The 25,879-nt window shown below is 39.8% G+C and overlaps 2 protein-coding genes and 3 long non-coding RNA genes across 17 annotated transcripts in view; 2 read left to right on the top strand and 3 right to left on the bottom strand.

Annotated features, from left to right (window-relative positions):
- LOC101175306 (protein NLRC3) overlaps positions 1-15,312 on the top strand; it is a 43,816-nt gene extending 28,504 nt beyond the window's left edge. For 3 of the 7 annotated variants that reach the window (XM_023949377.2, XM_078937679.1, XM_023949378.2), the window contains 6 exons: positions 10,264-10,437; positions 12,027-12,203; positions 12,380-12,553; positions 13,293-13,466; positions 14,706-14,879; positions 15,070-15,312. In XM_023949377.2, the coding sequence (XP_023805145.1) occupies positions 10,264-10,437; positions 12,027-12,203; positions 12,380-12,553; positions 13,293-13,466; positions 14,706-14,879; positions 15,070-15,088 (892 nt within the window). In that variant the 3' untranslated portion in view covers positions 15,089-15,312. Of the gene's footprint in view, positions 1-1,425; positions 1,472-1,591; positions 1,684-1,914; positions 2,026-2,741; positions 3,019-3,157; positions 3,438-10,238; positions 10,438-10,555; positions 10,870-12,026; positions 12,204-12,379; positions 12,554-13,292; positions 13,467-14,705; positions 14,880-15,069 lie in introns of those variants that run through there. The other 4 variants (XR_002872090.2, XM_023949379.2, XM_078937680.1 and 1 more) reach the window with 4 other exon arrangements.
- Positions 3,438-8,860, bottom strand: LOC111946311 (G2/M phase-specific E3 ubiquitin-protein ligase). Of its 7 annotated transcripts, XM_078937693.1 has the most exons (13): positions 8,616-8,834; positions 7,463-7,692; positions 7,055-7,283; positions 6,386-6,461; positions 5,853-6,130; positions 5,678-5,760; positions 5,239-5,579; positions 5,035-5,134; positions 4,742-4,898; positions 4,567-4,664; positions 4,127-4,271; positions 3,933-4,050; positions 3,438-3,854 (listed from the first exon to the last, which is right to left on the bottom strand). In XM_078937693.1, exons 7-13 carry the CDS (start codon positions 5,348-5,350, stop codon positions 3,565-3,567), a joined length of 1,020 nt encoding a protein of 339 aa, XP_078793819.1. In that variant the 5' UTR covers positions 5,351-5,579; positions 5,678-5,760; positions 5,853-6,130; positions 6,386-6,461; positions 7,055-7,283; positions 7,463-7,692; positions 8,616-8,834; the 3' UTR covers positions 3,438-3,564. The 7 variants fall into 7 exon arrangements, 6 of the variants coding, with proteins under 6 accessions (XP_078793819.1, XP_078793817.1, XP_078793820.1 ...); XM_078937691.1 differs by lacking the exon at positions 7,463-7,692 and having other exon boundaries at positions 8,513-8,834; XM_078937694.1 differs by lacking the exon at positions 7,463-7,692.
- Positions 15,313-15,410: 98 nt separating the features above from the next.
- Positions 15,411-16,834, bottom strand: LOC144987908 (uncharacterized). The gene is made up of 2 exons (XR_013651595.1): positions 16,272-16,834; positions 15,411-16,144 (listed from the first exon to the last, which is right to left on the bottom strand). It is a non-coding gene; the product is annotated as an uncharacterized LOC144987908 (long non-coding RNA).
- Positions 16,835-17,465: 631 nt separating this feature from the next.
- Positions 17,466-22,366, bottom strand: LOC144987911 (uncharacterized). Its single transcript, XR_013651598.1, has 2 exons — positions 19,530-22,366; positions 17,466-17,876 (listed from the first exon to the last, which is right to left on the bottom strand). It is a non-coding gene; the product is annotated as an uncharacterized LOC144987911 (long non-coding RNA).
- An 823-nt stretch (positions 22,367-23,189) lies between these two features.
- Positions 23,190-24,569, top strand: LOC144987899 (uncharacterized). The gene is made up of 2 exons (XR_013651588.1): positions 23,190-24,101; positions 24,186-24,569. It is a non-coding gene; the product is annotated as an uncharacterized LOC144987899 (long non-coding RNA).
- The last annotated feature ends 1,310 nt before the right edge of the window (positions 24,570-25,879 follow it).

The raw sequence follows: 25,879 nt of genomic DNA, 5'->3' as shown, positions 1-25,879 counted from the left end.
GTCAGTCAACGGGAGGGGAGGCGGGACATCCCCGACAGCCAGTAGCTCATTGGCTACCGAATGACTCCGAGTCTTACGTCAGCGTCCACCACCTCAGAGCGCCAAAATCGTACCAATATCAGAGACAGTCATGGCGAACCAGCAACCGGAGGTAAGTTTTTCACATCTCAAGAACAATCAAACGTGTTCTCTGTATAATCGGAGGACGCCAGCATAGTCAGATGAGCTCCACCAGTGACTGCTAGGGAAAAAAAGTAAGATGTTGCATGATAAATCATCACCACCACTCATTGTAAAACAGTGAGCTAATGTGCTAGCTTAATGCTTACCCCCCCCCCCCCCCCCCCCCCCAGCAAAGTAGATGGTTTATTGATAATTATTTGAGTCTTTGCGGAGGGTGTCCGCTCCTTTTTAATGCTTTTTTGTTCTCATGTCATTACTTGTAACCATTTCCATTTACTGTAACCAATGTTCGCCTGTGCTAGCCGTGTTAGCTTAATGCTAGCGGGTTATTCCGGCTCATTTCATGACTTGTATTAATAAAACTGATGCTGTGTCCGAATAATCACCCTAACCACTAACTACTAAACACTATATAGTGCGGCACTATATAGTGTTTTGGAGTTTTAAAAGCAATTCGGACACCATGCTCGCTACTCTTATCCTTCGGGTGTTTGCTTATACGCCGCTTGACAAGGAAACATAAAGGCGCATTGCTGCCACCACTTGGTCTGGAGGGGAACTACGACTGCATTTACGCCGATTATGACAATATCCATTTTAATAACATAATAAATATGAACATATTACGAAGACTATGAATATACTGTTTTGTGATGACGAAGAACGTGACACATTGGTGTAGATTTATTGTATTTGTTCAGAAATAAACCGCCAAGTTACTAATCATTCTCATCAGGCATGCGCCCGTCGTTTTAAAAAAAATTCAAACGCAATGCATTGTGGTCTACATTTGCCAATGACGTGAGCATCGATTCACACTGGTTTTTCGTAGAGAATTCTTGGAAATTTTCGAGTGTACTCAATTTTAGAATTGTAGATTCCGACAATGTAAAATGGCGAACGCACTATATAGTACACTATATAGGGCATAGGGTGGTAATTCGGAGACAGGGTTTGTCGATTTTTAAGAGAGTGTCAGGATTGGTCATATCTAACCTAGGAGTAAGAACCAGTGAATTGTCACCAGGCAGACTAACAAGATCTACAAGATCTACTTTTGGATGTGTGAAGAGGCGTGTGTACAGTGTACCTGCTCCACTATCCCTAGTTCACCTAGATACAAACCATAAGCTGATAAGGCAAGTCAGATTCAATCTAATCTAAGAAAATCTGCAAGATATTATACTTCATCTGTTGCACTTGAAATAGTATAAAAAATGTTATTTTGAATTTGTGTTGCAGGTATGGTTTTGTTATATTTGGAGCCATAGATGGCTTCTCACGAAAGGTGAGGGTTTGTTTTGTTTGCCCTTCATACTATTATTTTACTAATTGTGTTTAAAATATCACCTAACTGGCATATATTTATTTCTTCCCACATTTTTCCCCTTTTTATCTCACCCCACAGATAATGTACCTGGGAGCAGCAACAAACAACAAAGCTTCAACAGCATTAGGGTTTTTTTTGCGCTCAGTGGAGGACCACGGTGTTCCTAATAGGTTTGTGACTGTCAGTACCTAAATTCTCTCTTGCAGACTTGAGAGGTGTAGAAAACCACTAAGCTTTATTTAGACCAGAACCGTGTAACTTCCTGTCACAGGACCTTTTTTTTTACAAAACGTTTTACTTTAAATGCTTGAGAGCAGAGGTGATATTTCAGTTTAGAGCAGTTCTGTCCTCTATGTTTTACTTGAAACTTAACCAGCTAATATTTTTTTGTGCATCTAAAGGGTTAGAGCAGACCAAGGTTGTGAAAATGTGGACATAGCAAGATGGATGTTTGCAGTCCGTGGGTGTGACAGAGGCAGTTTCATGGCTGGCAAAAGTGTTCATAATCAAAGGTAAGACATAGCTCCCATATAATGACTATAAACATGATTTATGATTTGCCCCCCCCCCCCCCCCCCCCACACACACACACAGACACACACACATTTTCTATAATCACCCTCCTATCCCCCCTCTCTAGCATCCTTCTCTCTACCCCCCCCCTCCTTTTCTTTTGTCCCGTCCAACAAAAACTGTTGCAAATGTAGATATGAATAAAGTTTAGTCTAAATTATAAAAGGGGTTAACTCAAAAATACACCTAGTGTGTCTGACGATTCATAACCCCTGTTGTAACAGTAAAATATATTCAACACAAAAGGCTTTCAGCTCTCATCTGTTTGCTCAGCTGTTGGACAGGACAAGTATTAAAAAACATGGCTCCCATATTCCAAGTACAGCTTTGTGAAGAATGTGTCAACTGCATTTTAACTGCGAATAATAATTTGAATAAGTAATTTAAAGAAAATGTGGGCCATAATCATAATGTTTTTAACTGTTTAGACCTGGGTCATTTATTGGATAAAATCCAAATAAATTGAGATTTAATTTTGTACTGTGTACAATAATAAACAATGCTGCACATAAAGTTCACAACATATTTAAGATAGGTAGCAATTCTCTGTGTCCCACTGTACTTACTAGGCCATATTTGTGGCTGTACATTTCTGAAATACTCCATAACATATTGAAATTGTATTTTAAGGAGTCATTTTATGTATTTTTTACAGAATTGAACGTTTGTGGAGGGATGTGTGGATGTCTGTCACCGTCATCTACTACAACATGTTTCACTGTTTGGAAGAAGATGGACTGCTGGACCCGTCTGACAGTCGTCATCTCTTTGCTGCGCATTATGTGTTTTTGCCACGACTGCAAGCTGACTTGGAAAGTTTCATTTCCACGTGGGATAACCACTCCCTTCGCAGTAAACAAAATTTAACCCCCAACCAACTGTGGGCAATGGGCCGAGCTCAAACTCCCATCAATCCACCTGTCTATGCGCAGGTATAACAAAAACAAGCAGTTTTAACTACAATTGTGCTGTTTTTATAATGCTGTGGCAAAAAAATAGAATTTGTAAATTAACAGTCGATGCATTGTTAATATATATATTCCCATTTTAACTTTCGTTTTGTGTGTACAGGGTTCTGTGGACATTGGACAACAGTCTAACTCAAACCAGGCCGAGCAGGAAACGGTTGGAGTTGTTGTTCCGTCTGTGGCTTGTCCCCTCTCTGACTCAGACCTGTCCCAACTGTCCCAACTTTTCAACCCTCGTGGGACATCTGAAAACCATGGCCAAGACATCTACATTTCTGTACTAAACTATGTATGTCATCACAGCAGAATGTAAAAAACAACTACCAATATGAACAGATCTCAACCAAAATAAAATAATAAATGGTCAATAACCACCACTGGAATTTTGTATAACTTCAATTTTTTATGTTTGATCCATTAAATTCCTTTTGTTTACAAAAGACAGTAAGTTTTGCAAAATAACAAATTGTTGAAACACTACATTTTAACAAAACAAAAATTGTTGAAACACTAGATTCTGTGGAATCCTGCGCCACACTTCAGAGAGATCAAGATACTCTCTTTGAACTCCTCAAAAGAGTTGAGATGAGCTGTTGGAAAAGTCACAGTTTGTGTGCAGGCACTAACAACAGGGAAGCAGATGGTGTGACCAGGCATGTTGTCAAAGCAATTGTGGTTAAAACGAACAACTATTTTAAATGCTTCCCTGTCTGATAACAAGAGATGTCTGTGAGCCTGGCCAGAAAGCCATTGCATCACACCGGGGACAGAGGGCTCGTCGTGGTCTTCGGGTTCTGCATCTTAAAAGAAAAAAACAAAACAGAATTTCAATAATTAACGAAGAAATAAAGGGAGAGAAAAATTGATATCTAACCTACCCTCAAGTTCGAGCAGAAAATCTTGAAAGTAGTTTAAGATTTTTTTTTCTGTTAGTTGGTTGACTGTGGAGCTACTGAACTCCGGTGCAAGTCTGGACACAATGTAGTGTGAATCCACCTATAATAATGCAGAGGGTGTGTATCAATTTAAAATGAGCACAGAGCATATTAGCTAATTAAACGGTCAAACTTACTTTCTCAATATTGCCTGCAACAAACAGACCACGGCAATGTTCTGGATTTCCTTTGATGACCTTTAAGAAGTCATAGACATCTAAGCCTTGTCGTAGCTGGCTTAGCATCGCTGTCCTTTTTGTTGTGGCATGCAAGACAATTGCCCTTACAGGAAACACAGAAATACAGGATTAGTTAAATTTTAAAACCACCACCTAATTTATAATAACTATTTCTATGGATCTTTATTTGTGAAATAATTTATTTAATAATCTATTTAATAATTACTATTTATTTGTGGAATAAACAGGAATAAAACCATACAAAGTATGTTTTTGCTAGTAATTTTCTCTGCTCTGTACCACTCATACCAGGATTATGCCAGTCTTCATAATGCAGAGGCACGTTTACAAAATGACGACAAAAAAACAAACCAGAATTTTGTTTTTTGCAGACAAACCTGATTATGCTAGCTTTATGCTCCTCATTTATTGGACCAGTGTAGCCACAATTAACAATCTGGTCTGTGAAGCTTGTCATATCGTTCGCCTCGTCAATCTGCAAAAAAAAAAAGTGTTTTAGTAACAAACTTGTTTAATACCTAAATTAAATATCAAACAATAAATTGATCTTACAGCTTCAATCAGTGGTGACAACTCCAAGTCAAAGATGTCATCTTTGCTTATGGGTATCAGCTCACCAGTTGCCAGGAACTGGTAGCACCATTCTTGTAGGAAACATGGAGCTGGACCACCCTGTGCAAGGCTCGCTGCAAAGACTTCCCCTGCAACTCTTAAAAACTCTAAGTTTGAAAAATGTTCAACCAACTATGAATTTAAATATGTTTCAGTTGTACATGAAGGAAGGCCTCTACACTGCACTATTTCATTTTAAATTTCTGGGAAGAATCTGAGATAACATTACACACCTGAAGAGACCATTGTCAAGGTCATTTAGGGAATACTTTGGGATTCTTCCTTTCCCTTCTTGACCCTCAAAGAGCCTGTCACCAATCCCAGAAATCAACTCTAAAACAAAAGTAAAAAAGACATTCAAGTAGGTGATACAGAAATGCATAGGAATGCACAATAAACAACAATAAAATGTTGTTTCATTCCTCAAACATAAGTACCTGTCAGGAACTCCACACGCAGTGCCCCAGTGTCAATTCCAGACTCTCCCAGAAAAGTAACTTTAAGAGGATTGATGGGGGAACTTCGCTTTTGTCTTTTCCAGAGCATCATACCCCGTTCCACCAACTGTTCTCGTGCCACACAAAGGCTGAACTCTTTTGTGTGGTCAATTTGGGCAGCAAGCCAACGTAAAACATCTTCCTCACTGTTCAGAAAATTACGTGATTTGGATCAAGACGTGTAAGCTTTTTATACAATTTCACAGCATATAATTACTTGCCAAGAAATCTTGTCAGAAAGTGTATCTGATGCAGTGTTGGTTTCAAGACTGTTGTCAGACCTGTGGAAATGATGAAAAAGCAGTGAATTTGACATTATGCCAAAACTATTATGCAAATAATGTTGCACAAAATGTTTAAGCTATGGAAAAGGGTTCACCTTTCTCCACAGGAACTGGCATGAATGTTTAAGTCCACAAATGGAAACGTTTCGTGGCATATGGGGCATTCACCCTCACCAGGCTGAAAATAGTATACAAAATGAGTTGTATTGATGACATGCATATGACCTTTAAGATATGTCTAATGCTCAAATATGGATAACTATTCATTACCTCTTCCTCATCAGATGAGCTTAACATCACTGGGCATGAATGTACATGGAGAGCCAGAACTTGCAGTGGAAATAGCTTTTGGCAACTTTTGCATGCTGCTTTAGGCATGCTCTCAAATTCTTTCGCTTCAGGGGGTAAAGGAGTAGTGTTGAGTTCGTCTTGTAGAGGAACTATATAAAGAGTTGCTTTACCACTGAGGGAGACCATCTTTATTTGTGCCCCTGTATAGCCTTCGCTATCTGGAGCTATGAGTATCATTTGTCTCTTTCCATTGCCACCTATAAGAAATATTGACACATTGAGATTCTGAAAGAATTGCAGTTTTCCTATAAAGGTTAGGACAAATTATGTTACACAGTTAACAAAGAATTGCTTTAAACATTCAGGCTGCAAAGAAGCAACTTTACCCAGAAATTGAGTGTGAAAGTGAACAAAGTTTTATGGGTGTCTGATATTCAATTTTAGAATAAAAAAGGGAAAAATACAAGTAATAAGTAGTTAATGTTTAGGAAGAAAAAAAACCCACACACAACCTGAGGATTTATGAAGCAGCCATCCTCCTGTTAACGCCTCCAGTTTTGGAAATGCTTCATGCAACAGGTTCTGCAGCTGAGGTAAACAAGAGAAGCATGAAATACATTTTATTAATGTTCATGAATTTTACGTGCACTTCTAATACCCATACAAAATACACAAACAAATATTGAAGAAACTTCCAAGTAATAAAGAAACCCTTTTCTATCTCAATTTTTCAGGCTTTCCAATAATTTGGTTATTTGCTGGATTTAGTAAAAGCAATTTCCAGTTGGTTTTGGCCTCATTTATATGATGGAGTCGTGCTATTGAACTACATATTATTACTGCATTACACATTAGCCTTAGCCCTGAATAATAACCATTTAAATGATCATCCAGTGACAAATTTCTCAAAAGCAGTAGTGGCAATCAATCATTTGTAAAAGGCATCTTTGTCCATCTTCAAAGTTGGGATGTTATACTAAAGTTTTTTTTTGGAGAAGTTTGACAGGACAAGAGAAACTTATTAGAACAAGTTAGATGGAAACAACCTGCTTATGACAAATTCAGAGATTCAAATTTCTTTTGTGCAAAAGTCTAATACAAACACAACAATGATAGTTACTTTATGTTACTATTAACCACCTAAATTTAGGTCTTGTGATATGGTTGTACCATAGACATACCTCAGAATGACTTAGGTTCTCTGAAAGACTGATGCTTCGTTTGCCCAGTCCAGCCTGAAAAAGTTGTAATTCCTCTGAAGGAGAGGGGGTGTACTTTAAATTTGTATTGAGCAAGCAGAAGTTGCATGAAAACGCTTTCATTAACTTGGACATTTTGCATATTTTTGAGGCACTTGGAAAACGTCTTTTTCCAGTAGCATTTTGCCTCCGGAAGAGAGCTGGAAAAGACCTGAGACAGAAGAAACCACATACTAATGAGCACTTCATAATTATATTTCTGTTTTAACATATGTCAACAATTTTAGTAATTATAAATGGAAATACAAATACTTCAATACTTCAATTTGTGACTGTAACGTTAAATACACTAAAATACTTAGGACAAAGAACTTTCAATTATAATAGAACCTGCTCATTTCCTGCTGTACAGATGTGGTCCGTTGCTGTGCTAAAAGACTCTGACTCTGTCCCTGATCACTTTGGTGTGGTGTCTGGCTATGCTGAGGAGTAGCCATCTGTTGCTGTACTACTGGACCAGGTCCCTGGTTCACCCTGTTTGCAGCTTGGCTCTGCTGTAGATTTTGCTGAAGGGCAGACACCAGGGTCTGTACAGCTGACAGTATCTCAGAGTATCCATTCTGGCGATTGCAAAAAAAAGTAGATTTACAATTTCCAATAATTCCTTCATTCATGAATAAATAAATACACAAAGAAAGAAAAAAAGAAAGAAGGTTATTATTAAACATTATGCTTTTATCTTAGGAACTTCTAGCCTACCAATGACCGCACCGGATTACACTTCTGCTTAAGAGCTCAACACAATATGCAATATTGTATAATCAACTGCCCCTGTTGATGATTTCACTGTGCTGTAGTCATGTCAAACCCGTAAAGATTGCATAAGAGCCCCAAAAAACCCACAGTAATCGTTCTAATACACCGGTCTCAGTTCGTCTGACCGTATCCTTCATTACGACTTTAATCTCCTCCAGAATTTTTTATCCACCGTGGACTTAACACTGTCGTGTATGCTCGATCCTGACACTGTCGTAAAAATCGACTTAGTTTTATCCAAACAAGTCATGAAATGACAACAAAGCAGTAAAAAAAGAGCGGACACCCTCTGCAAAGACTCACAAATAATTATCAATAAACTACCGGTACTTTTTTACGGGAGGGGGGTGGGTCAGGAAATGAGCCGGAATAACCCGCTAGCATTAAGCTAACACGGCTAGCACAGGCAAACATTGGTTACAGTAAATGGAAATGGTTACAAGTAATGACATGAGAACAAAAAAGCATTAAAAAGGAGCGGACACCCTCCGCAAAGACTCAAATAATTATCAATAAACCATCTACTTTGCTGGGGGGGGGGGGGGGGGGGGTAAGCATTAAGCTAGCACATTAGCTCACTGTTTACAATGAGTGGTGGTGATGATTTATCATGCAACATCTTACTTTTTTTCCCTAGCAGTCACTGGTGGAGCTCATCTGACTATGCTGGCGTCCTCCGATTATACAGAGAACACGTTTGATTGTTCTTGAGATGTGAAAAACTTACCTCCGGTTGCTGGTTCGCCATGACTGTCTCTGATATTGGTACGATTTTGGCGCTCTGAGGTGGTGGACGCTGACGTAAGACTCGGAGTCATTCAGTAGCCAATGAGCTACTGGCTGTCGGGGATGTCCCGCCTCCCCTCCCGTTGACTGACGTGGCGCTGTTTTTACGTGTGTGACAGGTTTTAGAATCGCAACCGCAAAAAAAAAAAGCTCAACTCAAAAGACGATTTCAAAATAAAAGCGCAACTCAAAAAAGGCGATTTCAGAACAGCGAGAAAACAAATCAGCACCTGAGAAATATGATTGCGCTTTAGGTTATAGCTTTTGGTTGCAAATTATGGGTTTTGGTTCTCAATTTATGAATTTTGATTTGCAGATTTGAGTTTTGGTTGCAAATTATGGGTTTTGGTTCGCAGATTTTGGGTTTTGGTTTGCAGAATTCGGGTTTTGATTCCTGGTTTTACAGTTTTGATGCCAAATAGTTTAGGCATGAATTTGACACCATAGGGTTCTCTTTAGACTTTACCTCATTATGAAACCACAGATATGTTCATTTTGTTGTTGTTAAAAGTTGTATGTTGAATCAACAATCTCTGCACGTTTGTTCTCTCTGTCCAGTTTGAATCCTTTCAAACTGTAAATGAAGTGCATTCTTTATTTAACCCTTGTGCTATCCTAGGCACTTTAACATTGGGTCATCTAGACACACTAGACCAGTGGTACCTAAACTTTTTCTGCAGGGCCCCCCTTTCTGAAGATTAGAATATATTCGAGCCCCCCCACACTGACACAAACATACAAATCTTTTGTTTCTAAACTCCACTGGACTTTACTTAACATTGTAAGTCATACAAAATGGCAACTTCTTCCTGAAGAAAACTATAAAAAAAAGAAAAATCACCTTTACAATTATTAAAAGTGACACTGCATCATGTATCATAAAAATTTTACCATGTAATGGTGTTCATGGCTTTCAAAATATCTTCTTATAAACTCCATTCCTGCATGAAGGTGGCCTTTTACACTTTACCAGCTCTCTGAAGAAAATAACAAAACATTTAACTCTGAACATTTAACTCTGCAAAAATTGCACCTTTAATGTAACTATGTAACTAACCCGGGAAGCCGTAGCCTTGCCGCCCCCCCGCAATACCTCCACGCCCCCCAGTTTGGGAACCACTGCACTAGACAGTGCTCTGAACCTTTCTTCTTCAGTGATTTGTGATCTTCACTGGTATCCATGGATGACATGAAATCTTTCCACTTTTATCCACCTTTGTCATGGTAGGAATAACACGTCAATGCAAGGGTGGGGTCATCTAAGATAGCACAAGGGTTAAAAATGAGTTACATCAGGAGCCGAACCACAGATTCGAGTATAAACAGAGAGAAATTTTCTTTTTTCTTTACATGTTTAATTTGCTCTTTTTTAAACCATTTTTATTGGTCATAAAATGGAAAATGGACAATAAAAATGAACAGAAATCAACTCTTTTTGCAAACAGTTCATGAAGCAGTTGCTACATTTGCTTCAATCAGAGATGGACATCACTGAGCTCTAATGTCAAATAAATGACAACATGTTACTAACGTGGATTTAAGTGGAGACCTGCAATGTTTTCAGATTTTCTACTGCGTTGATGCTGCAGGTTGGTAGAGTGCGAGTTGTCAGAGATCAGCTGTGCTGTCCTGGCTTCAGCTTTGAGGTCCAATCCGTTTCACCTGAAAGACCTGGACCTGGGTTGCAACAGTCTTCAGGACTCTGGAGTGCAGCAGCTGGCCAGTTTTCTGCAGAGTCCAGACTGTACACTGAATGCTCTGAGGTGAGTCCTCTGTCTCCAGCTGTTATGACACCAGAGGGCTATTCATGGATCATTGGAAACAATAAGAAAGTTTTGAAGATGTTCTTTTCTTCTTTTTCCTCTTCCATCTCCTGATCAGAATTATAATTGAAATGGCTTGGGCCTTACTAACAACTGCCCTTACAACTGGCCCTCTGCAAGCTCAACGTAGCAGACCAGACAGATGTTTTCTTACATGTGCTATTCTTTCAATGGTAAAGCACATAACAGACTCTGTATGTCTAACGAAAAGATTTAGAAAAAAAAATTTGTTTGATTCACTTTTGTTGATGTGGCGATAGGGGCAGAGAATATGTTTTCTTCTCCTTTTCCTTTTTTAACTATCATTATATTTTGTATTTTATGGATTTATTGTAATGTTATTAAATGAAATAAATGTTTCAAAAAGTGCTCTACTAATGAACCCTGTTTGGCTCATTGAGGTGCAGTAAGATTGATAGCTGATGTGGCATCCAGTTTTACAGCCTACTTTACTTGTAAAGCCCTAAAACATCAGATTATAAACGATATGCTGAACAGTCACATTTGAAGAACAATGAAAGACGTCAATAGTAAAAAAAGAAAAAAATGCACAATGAGTGGTTTAATCTGAATCAATTTTGATATCAAATATGTCCAAAGATGTTTTTTTTTTTTTACTTGTCCTGTCCAACAACTGAGCAAACAGAGTAGAGCTGAAGGCCTTTTTTTGCGTTGGACAGATTTTATTATTACAAAAAGAGGTTATATATCTTCGGATAGCCAGAGTGTAAATTTGTATAAACCCCTTTTTGTTTTGTTTTTTATTATTTGTTAGTTATTTGTTACATTAAGTGTGTGTGGGGAAGGAGAGGGGAAACCTGTGTGTGTGTGTGTGTGGTGGTGGGGGGGGGGTGATTAGAATCAAAGGGAGAGAAGTCCAAATATTTTAATAATCATTATTGAAGTACATTACCTTGTGACAGACTGGCGACCTGTCCAGGGCATCCCCTGCCTTCGCCCACAAGTGGCTCTGGCAGCCCCGTGACCCCGAAAGGGACTAAACAAAATAGAAAATGAATGAAAATTATTAAAGTACATAAGAGATTGGCTGTGACAACTCTGCTTAGCTGAAATTGGAAGAATAAATAAAAAACAATCCTCCAACTTCAATGAGACACACCAATTTATGTTGATTGAACCGTAATTTATTTCTTTAAGAGTAAATTGCACCTTATTTTTTGGACTTGTGCATCTACTTCTTTCTCTTTTTAGTCTCTTGTCAAGCCTGAAAAAAAAGTTGTTCTTTAAGATGTCAGAAAAAAGGAAAGTCATCTCTGAAGAATTTGAACATCATTTTAGGTCCCACTATCATCTTGGGTTAATAGTGGTCATTCTTTGAATGTGTCTAGAAAACAACTAACAAAATCGTAGATACACACCTTTCATAGTCAAACAGTGTAGAAAACCATGGAGATGAAACCTGGCTTAAGGGTTTGGATTTAAAATTGAATGAAAAACAAGTTTATTGGTCAAAATTCGAAGGACACACCTGTCTGCATTAGTAAGTATGTCATTCACTCTAAATCCAGGTTGGACATCTGCAGTTTTTCGGAGTATGGCTGTGCTGCTCTGGCCTCAGCTCTAACAATTAGTCCATCCCATCTGCTAGAACTGGATCTGAGTTGCAACAAAAACCTGAAGGATGCAGGACTGCAGCATCTGTGCACTTACCTTCAGCATTGTGGATGCAGGCTGAAGAAACTGAGGTCAGACTGTTTCTGTACCTATTGCAGCCCTCCCCTGTTGTCACTGGTCCACTGCTAAGACTGTTTTGTTCTGGAGGAGGCAATGGGGGGGTTAGACAGGTTGTTCATTTTCTTTTTTGTTTGCAAAACATTGTGGATTTCCTCTTTTAACTCATGACTTTTCATCCTGAATACAGGATGGCGGAATGTGGGCTGTCAGAAATGAGCTGTGCAGCTCTGGACTCTGCTCTGAAGTCCAACCCATCCTACCTGGAAGAGCTAGACCTGACCATGAACTCTCTGAAGGATGCAGGACTGGAGCAGTTGTTTGGTATTCTGAAGAATCCACACTGCGGACTGAAGACTCTGAAGTGAGAAAGACTCATTTGTATTATAAACTGATAATAAAGTGCAGTCTCTTCGGCTGCAAGTCTCTTCTGAGTCTTTATATGTTTTTATGTTTGAAGCAGAAGCATTGATAGTATGTAACTGAATACCTGCAGGCATTCTTTTCAATGTAATGACACTAAAAAACACAAAAAGTGGATTTTTACTGTTGGTAATATAAACAATTGATCTGGACAAAATAAACATGACCAAACTCAAACTAAAGAAATCTGCCTGTCTCTATGGAGGTTTAGATGAGGTTGGTCTTGGGAAGATGCACATGCATGCATATTGTTGAGAAAATTTAGTTTTCAAAAATAACACAGTTTGAGAGTAAAACACAAAAATGTATTTAACATTTGCTGCAACAAAAGTGAAAGTCACAAACACAACCAAAAACAGGTGGGTGAATCTAAGTCTTTTCACAAAATTCATTATAAAATCACAAATAATATAAATACTGCACATACTGAGACAAGACATGGCTGTCATCAATATTTACAGTAATTAAGAATTTGAAATGGAGGAGTACTGGTAATGACCTAAGATCACAAAATAACTGAACCTGGTTGAAATAAATAGTTCTTGTTTTTTCCCTACAACATGCATACATACTGTATGTACAAGCTTATTACTGAAGACTCTGTGGCATTCAAGAAAACAGCTTTTGCACAATGTTTGAATAAACATTTCTTTTCTTCTGATGTTTCTCTCCGAGTTTAGGCTGGAGCTCTGCTATATGTCAGAGCCTGGTTGTGCTGTTTTGGCCTCAGCTCTGAAGTCAAACCCATCCCAGCTGACAAAACTGGTCCTAGATCGGAACCTAATTGAAGATCAGGGTCTGCAGCGTCTGTGTGATTTTCTGGAGAGTCCAAGATGCACACTGCAGGCTCTGAGGTCAGACTGCTGCTGCTGCTGTTGTCACAGTCTGTGTTATGCAACGTTCCGACCGGCTTCAGGAACGTGTGTTTGAGGGAAAGTTTTCAATGACAAGTCTATGTAAATGCACGTTAACGCGTTTCGGGCTTCTGTGTTTAAAACTCTTGCCTTCATGTGTCACTGTGCAAGTTTTTAAGACCGTTATTCGGCTCTACGTACAAAAGACACAACCATTGAAGGTTTAACCTTGGTCAGGACAATGATTTGGTAATGAAGTATGGGTAGCATCCGTTTTTAATTCCCGGAAGAATGAACCATTTGGAATGTCACGAAAAAGAAATTAACAATTGCAGTTTGTACCCAGCCAGGATTAAATTACACCAAATCTTTCATATATCGGAATAGAGCTGTGAAAGAAAAAGCCTGGATCAAGATTCCCCTGACTTGCCCCACTTTTACATTTTGCCCATGTTCTTCCAAATGTTGGTAGAATTGTGTAGTGACAGTCCAGTGTGTGTGAAAACTGCATGCTTAAACCACGTTCAAGAACCTCCTTGTTTGAGCGTCACTTGTCCGGTGTGTACGTAGAATGAGACTGCACTGCCGATGGTGGTGGAGCAATTTTAGGGCTTTTTTTTAATGTTCCTTTTGTTTTCCTAAACCTGAACTTTGTGTCAAACTTCTAAAAGTATGAAAATGCAGCTGAGCGTTCACTTATGTTAAAAGTTAATAGATCTTCTCAGAATTTCAGTAACACTTTCATTTTATCTCTTTAACAAACAAATCAAGTCCCATATATTGATGCAAAAGCAACAAAAAGATTCACTTTGAGTAAAAATGAATGTCTGGATTTATAAACAGGCTGAAGCTCTATGGAATCCGAAAGTTGAGGAATTAACTGCCACTTATGGAGGGGCTGGCCTAGAAACTGCAGACAGCAGGAAAAAATGGTAACAAGAGAGGACCAGTGACTGAACTTTTCAAAGCAGAGCTGCAAAGTGGAGCATCTTTTTCTAAGTCTGACGATTCTTTCTTGAAAGGGAGTGAAACACCCTCAACAGTAAATCCTGGTTAAAAAAAAAAAAAAAAAAAAAAAACAAGAATAAAATAACAAACAAACTGCTGTACTAAAACAGCAGCCCTGACACCAGAGAGCTCATCATGATCTGGGAGCATCATACTGCAGGCCAAGAAAAGGAGGAAGAGGAATAAGGCAAAGAAAAAAACATTTCATTTTATTCTTTTCTTTTACCTCAGCGTGGAATCCTGTGGTTTGACAGAGATCAGTTGTACTGCTCTGCTCTCAGCTCTGAAGTCCAACCCATCCCACCTGGCATTTCTAGACCTGAGCAGAAATGACTTAAAGGCTTCACAAGTGAAGAAGCTGGAAGACCTGTTGAAGAATCCACACTACAAACTGGAGACTCTAAGGTCAGTTCAGGCTCTCACTCATTCTGATAACTTCAGTATGCTCAACCTTTCACGTTCAAACAGTTAAAATGAGTGTAAGTTTAGTTGGTTAACAGGTTCCAGCATGCTAACACTAACAGGAAGAGTTGCAGCTCTGCTGACTGAACACGGGGAAATATCCATGCCCCGTCTGTCCTCCTTTTCTTTACAGATGGAAGGCGTGGACCTGACAAAAAAACTGCACCACATGGATCATTCAGATGCTCGGACGCGGCAGTGGCAAAAGATGTGTACTGGAAAAATACCACAATGACTCAAAAGTCAGTAAATCTCTAAGAAAAATTGGGGTGGGGAGCTTTAAATCGTAAAGAACATACCAACATGGCTTCATCCACTCTGTCACAGGTAACTGTTTATCTGGCTGTTTTTAATAAATTCTTTTTTGAAAAAGGAAGAGTTCCTTGAGTGATTACTATGACAACCAAGCTGAAACTACAATGATGAACGTCTATGTCATGGGTTCCTCAGGGAATAAAGGCAGAGAAGCCAAGGTGAGAGTTTTCTTGTTTAATTTCAGAACAGAACAGAGCACATCAACTGCTCCACATAAGGCCACATCAGCATAAGACAACCTCTACCGACCTCTCGTTTCCTGTAACAATTCCTCTTTTAAACCATGAACCCCTCCTACTGGGCGTTACTCTTCATTAGTCCAACAAACAAAAGAGTTTGGCATCGTCTTCCAAAAACATAAACATAGAAAAATAAACAATTCACTCAAAGAAACAATCTGTTATTTACAAAGAAATCCCATTAATCTTCCTTAAAATAAAATACAAACAACGTCAAGTAACATGACCGGGGAGGTCGGTCATTACTTCCGGGTAAACAAATAAAACTAAAGATGAGGCCGTGTGAGCTTTGTGTAAGTGTATGCGTGAGCATTAAGAGTCGGCAACCCCCTGTGCACCCAGGGACACCTGCAGAGGAACAGGGATGGAGAAAAAGGAAATTTGGAGTAAATTAATGGCGTGATTGCGAATCTGCGTCTGTGCATCAGTGCACACGTGTGTGGATTAGGGTTAGGGTTGGTGGAGACAGTTAAAGGTGCGGGACTTTTCCAAAAACAGGTGACGCTAGGGCTAAATCGCGCTACCGTCATTCTTATCAAAGTGTCTTTACTTTAATCAAAGAAACACAAAGAAAAAAGTATTTTATGATCTTTCATATTCCTAACTACTCAGTGTTTTATCAGGGCCTGTTTGGATGAACACAGAGCTGATTTCCTGGAGATGGTAAATGTTTTTAGATCAGTTAATGAGGGGAATTTGCCATGGTACACCAGACCATCTTCCACGGCACATTAGTGTCCGGTGGAACACTGGTTGAAAAACACGGTCCTTGGGCTGGGGCGACGCTCTCTTTCCCCCCATGCCTCCCTGCTCTCTGGCTGTGGGGGCCCCGTGGCGGCCCTAATGGCCCTGGCCTGGGTGGCGGGCGTGGACACCCGGGGGGTGGTTGTTCTCTGCCTGCTGCCGCGTGGCGTTGGGGGCCTCTGGCTGCTGCGGCTGCTGCGGCGGGGGTCTGGGTGTGGGGGTGGCTGGTTGCTCCCCCTCCTTCTTTCCACATTCCATCATCCATTTTAGAAGAACATAAACACTCAATTGAGCACAGGTTTTAGCTCACCTTTGCACCAACAAATTGCATGAATGAGTGAAATATCTCACACTAGTTGGCTTGTAGGCATAAGTATGCGTGTGTGAACACTATCTGTATTGTGTACATGTTGACATGTGGACATTTTTACAGCTAGCAGGTGTGTTTATAACATTTGAGTGTGTGTGTGGACAGGCCCCGCCCCTTTGAGATTTGTATTCTATCTGTACCTTACCATAATGATAAACATCCAGTAACTTGTTGCTTTATGCTGCTTCATGGTTTTACCCCCCTCCCCCCTCCAATGATTACCCTTCTATCCCCCTCTTTCTAACATCCCTCTCTCTTCTTCCCTTTTCCGTCCGGTCCAACACAAAAGAATTTCAAAAATAATTAAAATGAATAAAGTCTGGCCTCGATTACAAAAGGGGTATATTCAGACATACTTATGGTTTGTCAGAAGATTCATAACCCCTGTTGTAAAAGTAAAATATGTCCAACACAAGAGGCCTTCAGCTCTCATCTGTCTGCCCCGCTGTTGGACAGGACAAAAAAAAAGAAAAAAAAGAACAACACGGTTCTAGGCACTAAGACATTGGGAGTTGGGTCATCTAGACCCCACAAGATAGTGCGCTGAACTTTTTTCTTCAATGATTTGTGATCTTCACTGGTTTCCATGGATTACATGAAACCCTCTCCACCTTTTTCATGGTAGGGAGAACAAGTGTTACGCCCCCTTCCGAGTCTAGGGGCACCGAGGTGGTATAACATAAAAAGTAAAGTTTTGGCAATTAAATTTGACTGCAACAAAAACCGAACGAATTGTCTCCATACAAAATATAACACTTATTTACAAATACATAAACAACCACCAATAACTAAAAGCAAAGCAAAAGGCTTCAGGGTGAACCCAGGCCAAAATAACAAACAAAACCCCACCTAACTGAAACATGTTATCTTACCTGCAAATGAAAGAAAAGGGAAATCAATGACAAACACTAACCTCCCTGGACTAACAAAAACAGGAGAAAACATGTACTAAAGAAAATGTCAGTTCACCCCTACAGCTTCACTTAACATAACTATAAACCAAAAGACTAAACAGAGTGGGCACAAAACCACAAACTACAAACAACTCCAAAATACTAAAACACAACACTAAAGCTCAACACACAACAAAACAGGTGGTGAATTACAAAAACAAAATGGAGAAACCAGAAGCAAAATGGAGAAGAGGGCCACGCTCCAGTGGAGACTGTTGCTGCAAGGCTCCCTTCTCTTGGTGTGGAGGTCCATGTGGGGGTTTTGAAAGGCTGCCTCCACCAGCTTGTCCAATGGGAGGCCACACCCTTTTCAGCACACCTGAAAATAATCAGACACAAACACAAAGATGCACAAGAACACAGAGGTCCCACTCTGATGCAGAAATACACAAAACAAACAGAACCAAACAAAACCAAATACGGCCACAGCCATAACACATGTCAATGGTCATCTTGACCCGATTGCACAAGGGTTAAGGGTGGGGGAGGATGGTGGGGTTGGAGGTTGTCATTAAATTATGGAGTTAATTCAGTCTCAATAATCAGAAATGCACACGTAGCCCGAAGTCACTTAGTTTGCTGGACCTTAATTCTAATTCTATAATAACTCTAAAGTCATTGATTTTATATTGTAACCATATTTCAGCAGCTAACCTCTTGGCCAGGTCACCCTTGCAAAAAACATCCTCATCTCTTTGGGTTTTATAACTGGTTAAATACTACACAACAAAAGATGGTCATAGAACAGCAAAGTGCAAACATTCACCCTTTATTGAAGAGTAAAATTCAGTGAAAACATGAATGGATTAAATCATCAAAATTTAAGCAGATGTGGGTTCTCTACTGATTTGAATTTTATTTAAACTGGAACTAACTTTCATAACCTCCTTACGTACAAGGAAGACCCTTGAACAATACAGCAGTATTTATTTGAACTTTGTCTTCCTCCCCTCAGTTTTTTTCTCCTTCTGTATGTAATTATGTAGCCTAAATTAAGTTATAAACATACTGGACAGTGAAGATATAGGTCCACTCCAAAACGGTCTGAATTCTGCAATGGATTGATGTTGTCTTGCAGTTCCAACATTTGTGGACCCAAAAGAGAACTGTCTCATACCAGGACATTGATCCCAGGATGAGGTTCAGTCATGGATCCACTCTCCTCCCATTCAATCTCTGGATCCTGTTTATGAACAGTGCTATTTTTGTTTAATTTTTTAGATTATGTAGGCAAAGTGACCTACTAATAATTACTTATATTGGTGCTGGCAGGCAGACCCCATATCCCCATAACTGTTTTTAAGTTGTAAATAAGTGATCCATAACAACGTAGTGAGAATAGTACATCTGATAGCTTATACTGCCATGCATTGCGATGCATTTTGAACTTGCAGATGTGCTATTCTTCCTACTTAATTTAAAAAAACCAAACAATTTAGGGAAATTGTTTGCACCACGCAACAATAATACTTTTCAAATTATGTGCAATTCATTTTCAATGAAAATTCATTGTAGTCATTGTGATTTTATGATACTGTTCTTGATACTTTCCACTTTAGTCGAACCTCACACAAATCAGTTGTCAAGTACAGTGAGATTAAATAAAGGGTTAGGGTTAGGGTTAGGGCTAGGGCTAGGGTTAGGGTTGGGTTAGGGTTAGGGTTAGGGTTAGGGAAAGTAAATTAAAAATCACGTCGCCAGTCCGGTGGTCGTCCTCCCCCCCTCCCTATGTACATATCCTTATTTGGGATTAAAAAATTGCTTATTGAATATTGTATGAATTTTTAATAATAAGTTACTTTTTATTAGGGTTAGGGCAAAACCAGAGATTAGTGTTAAAACTAAAATCAGGGTTAGGGTTAGAATCAAGCCCAGGGTTGGGGTTAAGGATTGGGGGGTTAAACAGTCAGACAGATCAAACAGTTTTTCCTTTCATGTCAGACGGATGTCTGGGAATAATTAGTTTACCCACTCCATCCAGTGCTGCAACATCGCTCTGCCTGTGTTCGGGCTCCAATGGATGTTGTCCCCTTCGGTGGAGAACTGATTGCCTGGGAGTGGAGGGATATGATTATCCAGACTCATGATGTAATCATTGATGTTCTTGAGGGTGATCTTGTCCTGTTCTGGAAGAGCTTTGGAAAAGTTAATAGCAGGAACATAAATCTGTGCATCAGGAAAATTTTCCTGAGCCGCCTCCAGCTCTCTTCTGACATCCAAGAGTGCTGATCTCCTGTCCCTCTGTGACCTGTTATTAATCCCAAAAGACAGGATCATTGTTTCAACAATGATATTGAATGACCTTTTTTTGTATATACTGTTTGGAATTTTTCTAGTCACTGTGCTGCTTTTTCCTCTTTACTATATGTATGTCAACCAGTGCTGTATGCGATGGAGATGTCAATTTCCATGCGGGAACCTCCCAAATGGATAAATAAAGTTGTCTATCTATCTATCTATCTATCTATCTATCTATCTATCTATCTATCTATCTATCTATCTATCTATCTATCTATCTATCTATCTATCTATCTATCTATCTATCTATCTATCTATCAACCGCTGTCTCGCAGGTGGCGGTCTGGAGCAGGAACTCGGCATGGTTCCATCTGGCGCCAGGAAAACTGTCAATCTGGACCTCTTCTGGTATGCAGTGGAAAAAGCTGCAGATGTTAGAGTCTCCCAGAATAACGTTCTTCTCCTGAATGTGAAGAGTCCACTCCTGCAGTTTTCTGGGTGTGGTGGGATGTCTGGTGGGTTCACACACCTTCTTTGCAGGACCCCGTGGAAACAGGAAGGAGAGGTTGTCCTGAAGGTCGTCCACTTGAAGTTGGGTCTGTATGCTGGACCTCAGTCTGTGTGTGGAGAGAGCTGGGAGGTGTTTCAGTTTTGCCAGGGCCTTTCTGGCAGGTGCAGACCTGGGCAGAGGTGCATCCCCTCCAGGAGGAGAGGGGGGTGGGCTGGACTCTGATGAGGGGAGATCCAGCAGGATCTCACTAAGGTGACTCGGAGGTGATGAAGCTCTAACATGGCTGGTTCCTTCACCAGGGGAGTCCTCTTCCTTTCTTTGGTCCCTCATTTGAGCTTTTTTACCTTTTGGAGGGAAACCCAGCACAGGGCTGAGCTGTGAAACCTCTGGGGGGCTATCAGGCGATGACTGCTGCAGACTGAAGTTCAAAAGCCAGTCATCCTGTAGAGGTTCTGTCATAATCCCCACTGAATTGTGGGATGATGTGACCTTTCTGGGTGAAGAGTGCATTTCTGCTCTCACCTCGGTGCCCGTGGTCCTCTGTGGTGCTGCAGTCTCCAGAGCTGACCTTCGTGCCTCAGCTAGCAGTGGGCGCACTTCCAGAGGATCAGATGCTGATGCATCTTGTGATAATCTGGGCTGGCTCTCAACTCGATCCTCCTCTTGTGGGGATGCAGCAGCAGCAGCATCTACAGCGAGACCTGCTAATTTGGTCACAATGACAGCATGAGCATTACCGATCGTCTCCTGTCTTAAGCGAGGGCCCAGGTTTCTTCTGGCCCAGGATGAAGCTATGTCAAAGGGGCCTGACCAGTCCTTTATGGGAAACCTAAACAATCTCTGTGCTTCCTCATCAATACTGTCATTATAATGGTCACGTAGAATTAAAATGGTGTTATATGCCCAGTATTTTGCATTCCCCAAAATAAGGGTCAGCGTTGTTTTGGTGGGATTTGCTGGTTTGATTACAGTGGCCAGGTTCTGCGTGATTACATCCAGGATTAGGGTTAGGGTTAGGGTTGGGTTAGGGTTGGGGTTTGCAAAAATACGTTTGTATTTTATTTGCACTGGCCTGCTGTACTGAAAGAGGGGTTAGAAAAAATTAAAAATAAACAGTAAAATGAGTGGAGGAGAATTCAAACTCCAACTGTCAGTCTGCCCGGTCTGGATTCAAACCCTGGATGCCTGCATGAAGGGTAGTTGTCCTTACCATTAGGCTACCAAGCCTTACAATGAATTTTGGGTGCTGAGGGGGATAAGAAAGGGAAGGGAGACAAAGAAACCAAAAAAAAGAAAAAAAGAAAAAGAAAAAGAAAATAATAAAAAAAAGTCTAAAAATGACCAACTAGATCAATATTTATAGTAAAGAAAAATTAAAAATTAATTAATCTAAGTGGTTAAGAATCTGGTAAAACTTAATCTTGTGGGAAAAGTAGAAGCAGCAAAGTTAAATAAGTGCTAAAAACATGGAAAACATCCATAGAAAGTGTTAGTACATTAAAATAAGTGCTAAAATTAAGTGCCACGCCTTATTACAACATAAAAAATATATATCAAATACATGCAGGTTAAAAGACATGAATAAAATCAGTTAAAAAAGGTTAGTATAAAAGTTTTGCTGTTCCTAAAAAAACCTTAGAGATCCAATTTTTTTTATTTTGATTAATCTATAAGAGGGTTTGGGTTAGGGGTTAGGGGTTGGGTTAGGGTTGGGGTTTGAAATGGTACGTTTGTACTTTAGTTGCACTGGCCAGCTGTACTGAAAAAATAAATAAATAATGAGGAGTTGAAAGAGAAAATAATAATAAAAACTCAAAGTTGAAATGAGCCGAGCCCGGATTTGAACCCTGGTCGCCTGTATGGGAGACAAATGCCTTTACCATTGGGCTACAGTCTTCACTGAATAACGTGGGTTGGTAGGGGACTAAGAAAGGGAAGGAAAAAAAAGTAAATTAAAAAAAAAAAAAAAAAAAATGATAATAATAATAATTAAAAAAATGTTTGATAAATAAATACTTAAAAATACAGAGTAATTATTTAAAAGTTCTAGTTAATGTAAAATACTGAAGGCCGATTGGGAACAGCAATCTTTAAAAGTGCTAAAAACATGGTGAAATAAAAAACCATGCAAAAGTGTTAGTTGGTTAAGATAAGTGCTAAAAATAAGTGCTAAAATAAGTGCTTAAAATAAGTGCTAAAAAACAATACATATAATAACAGACAGAATAAAAACACAAGTATAACATATTAAAATGGGTTAGTCGTATGTTGCTGTTCCCAAGAAAACCTACAGATCCTACAATGAAATTCCAATTGAAAGAATGAATAAGTTAATAAAATAAAAATAAGGGAGGGGAAGGGCTTGAGGACAAATAAGAATATAAATAAACAAAAATTAAGGGGGGGGGCAATTAGTTTTCTCTGGCTCCTTGAATGAGGTAGCTGTTGGAGGGTGGGGGTCTTTAGCTCCTTAATGGGGATGCTAAAAGGGGCGGGGGGGGGGTTCAGGGAAAGAAGGGGGAACCAGTTCCCGGTTTAGGGATGCTAGTTAAGGGGGGCGGGGAAAATAGAAGGGGGGGGGTGGTTGGGTTTAGGTCGTTAGACCCCTGGTTAGGGATGCTAACAAGGGAATGGGGATGTGGGGGAATATATTTTGTTGTTCCCCGGTTAGGCTAAGTGGTGGAAGCCCACCTGGTAGGGAAGGCTTCACAGAGGGTTGAGTGTGGTCAGGGGAAAAAATAAATAAAACATAAACTAAAAATAAAAGTAAAAAATAAAAAATAAAATAAATCAATAAACAAGTAAAAGGGGGGCAAGTGGGTTTCTGGGGCTCCTTGAATAAGGTAGCTGTCGGAGGGTGGGGGTGGGGTTCCTTAACTCCCTGATTAGGGATGCTAAGGAATGGAGGTGACAGGGAAAGATAGGGGGAGACTAGTTCCCTGTTTAGGGATGCTAGTTGAGGGGGGGCAATGGAAGTGGGGGGGACGGTTAGGTCTAGGTCATTAGACCCCTAACCCCCTAGGTCGTTAACCCTAACCCTCCTTTGGGGTTAGGGGTTAGGTGATAGGGTTAGGGCTCCAGGCTGTATGCCTGGAGCCCTCGTGCACGGACCATTTCTGTCCCCACTCAGATCTCGCTCCTCCCTCTGGGTAATGAAGGATAAATTATTTTATTTTTTTCATAATCTAATTAGGGTTAGGGCTCTCAATTTAAATTTGGTTAGGGTTAGGATCGAAAACCTTTAGGGCAGGGCCATATGAAAATTGATTATGGGAATTCATAATCTCCCTCTGCTGGAAAAAAGAAAATTTACAGGGGGGGTTTTGAGAAAATCTGATGATGGAGAGGGACTGTTTAGCAACTCCCTCTGCTGGACAAAAGGGGGAAGAGCGGTTAAGTGTCTCTAATTAGAATAATGGTGTTTTTTTGTCATTTAGGCCTCTAGGATGAAGGGTGTCTAATTTAGAAATCCAATTTCTTTCATGTCTCCTTCTCTCTGGGGTTGACCATCTGGGATTCATCTGCACGATCGTTGCATTGACTGAATCCCATCCGTGGGAAATGAAATGTTGTACCAGGTAAGTGTCTGTGTTTTTATGTTTTGTGATGTTGTGTCTGTGTTGGGTGAATCTAACTAAGAGAGTGTTCCCAGTCTCCCCAACGTACTGTATCCCACAGGTGGAGCAGGAGATAACATAAATGCAGTTTTGAGAGTGGGGGCTCCCCCTGCATAGAGACGGAAACACATTTTTGTTGTGGTGGCTGCAAATCCAATCCAAATGTTTGAAAAAAGAGGTGAGTGCTCTGGATTTTGGTTGTGTAGGGGGAGGAAGTTTGGCTCTAATTAAAATGTCCTTAAGATTTTTGTTTCTCCTGTAGGCTGGCAGAAATCTGTGCTCCTCGAGCAGCCCCTGGCTCTGAACAAGATCCCGGAAGTTCCTCCTGAGGACTCTCACCATCCTGCACGTGGCTGCCGAATGTGTTGTGACAATGGGTAAAAGGGGGGATGTATCAATAGGTTTAATTTGTTGAAATGACTTAAAACATTTTCTTAGAAAGGAGCGGGAATAACCCCTTGTGTATAATGCCGAAAAAAGAATTTTGGTGGCCTTTTTAAAGTCTGCCTATTGGGTGCAGATTCTGTGGAAGCGGAGCAGCTGGGATTTAACCAGACCTGCAAATGTGTGTTTGGGATGAAAACTGGTTTTATGTAACAGTGCATGTGTGTCTGTGGGTTTAAAATAAACTTTAATGTCCAATTTGTGTGTGGTGTGAAAGTCACTTCCCTTAAATGTGGTCGTGTCTAGAAAGTCGACTGAAGAGGCGTGGCATGTTGATTTTAGTTTGATGGAAGGGTTGTGGCTGTTGAGAGTCCCCAGGAAGGTCCCAAACTCCTGCTCAGAGTGGGTCCACACGCCCCAGATGTCGTCGAGGTACCTGTAATAACAGAGCGGCTTTAAAGCACATTTCTGTAGTGCAGAGGATTCCCACTCTGCCATGAAAATATTGGCATAAGCCGGTGCAAATTTCTTCCCCATAGCTGTGCCCTTAATTTGAACAAAAAATTCCCCATTAAATTCAAAATCATTTCTGTTTAAATTAATCTCTAATAATTGGAGTAATTCTTTATCTGGTCGTTTTTTGTCCGGGTATTTTTGAAAAATTCTTTTAATACTGTCAATGCCCTCTTTGTGATCAATATTGGTATATAAGCTATCAATATCCATAGTAAACAGAAAGGAGTCTGCTGGGATTACTAGTTGTTTAATTTTTTCAATAAAATGATATGTATCTTTAAGGTAACTGTCATGTTTATTAGATAACGGATTCAGAAAAAAATCCAAATATTCTGCTGTATAATAGGTTTCACTTTCACAGTCTGAAACAATGGGTCTGCCAGGAGGAATTTTAGATGGAACGGTCCATTTTTGGGGATCTTTATGGATTTTGGGTAACATATAAAAACGTCTGGGCCTCGGTTGCGAGTTGCCCTGCAGGTAAGTTTTTTGTTTTTTATTTATAAATTTCTTTTTCAGTAAATTATTAATAATTGTATCTACTAGAGGGATTGTATCTAAATAAATGGGTTTATTGAGTTTATGATAATAAGTTACATCATTTAACTGTCTGTAACCTTCATATAAATAATCTTTTTTATCCATAATTACTGTTAGACTGCCCTTATCGGCTGGTTTAATAACTATATCATTATTTTGGGCTAATTCTTTTAGAGCTTTGGTTTCCTCACCACTCAAATTTGGAGTGTTATGAATGATTTTAAAATCATTCTCAAAGTATGAAATATCCTGGTCTATTAAACGGTTAATTTGTGGTGGGAGAGTAGCAGATGGGGGTGTCCAGTCAGATTTCAATATGAATGGCTGAGGTTGGATGCTGCTTTTGTCCTTATAGTGAACAGTTAACTTAATTCTGCGATGGTACTCCTGTAAATCATGTCTGGATTGAAAGGTCAAATTCTTACTGTTACATTTGGAAGGGATGAAAGTAAGACCTCTGCTCAGCAGGGAAAGCTGTGTAAGAGAAAGAACAAAGTTATCACATAGATTCATGAC

Source organism: Oryzias latipes, chromosome 19 (assembly GCF_053564925.1).
Source record: "Oryzias latipes strain Hd-rR chromosome 19, Olatipes_Hd-rR_3.1".
NCBI lineage: Eukaryota > Metazoa > Chordata > Actinopteri > Beloniformes > Adrianichthyidae > Oryzias > Oryzias latipes.
The sequence above is the reverse complement of the archived record's forward strand: the minus strand, read 5'-3'. Positions and strand labels throughout refer to the sequence as shown.

Bases quoted from the DNA above. Each gene is read 5' to 3' on its own strand.
- LOC111946311 (XM_078937691.1), bottom strand. From the start codon at position 5,350: ATGATGCTCTGGAAAAGACAAAAGCGAAGTTCCCCCATCAATCCTCTT. The intron at 4,051-4,126 runs GTAAGTTTGACC...GCATTATTATAG, and splicing joins TTGCAGGCAATATTGAGAAA to GTGGATTCACACTACATTGT. The intron at 3,855-3,932 runs GTAGGTTAGATA...TTTTCTTTTAAG, and splicing joins TTTTCTGCTCGAACTTGAGG to ATGCAGAACCCGAAGACCAC.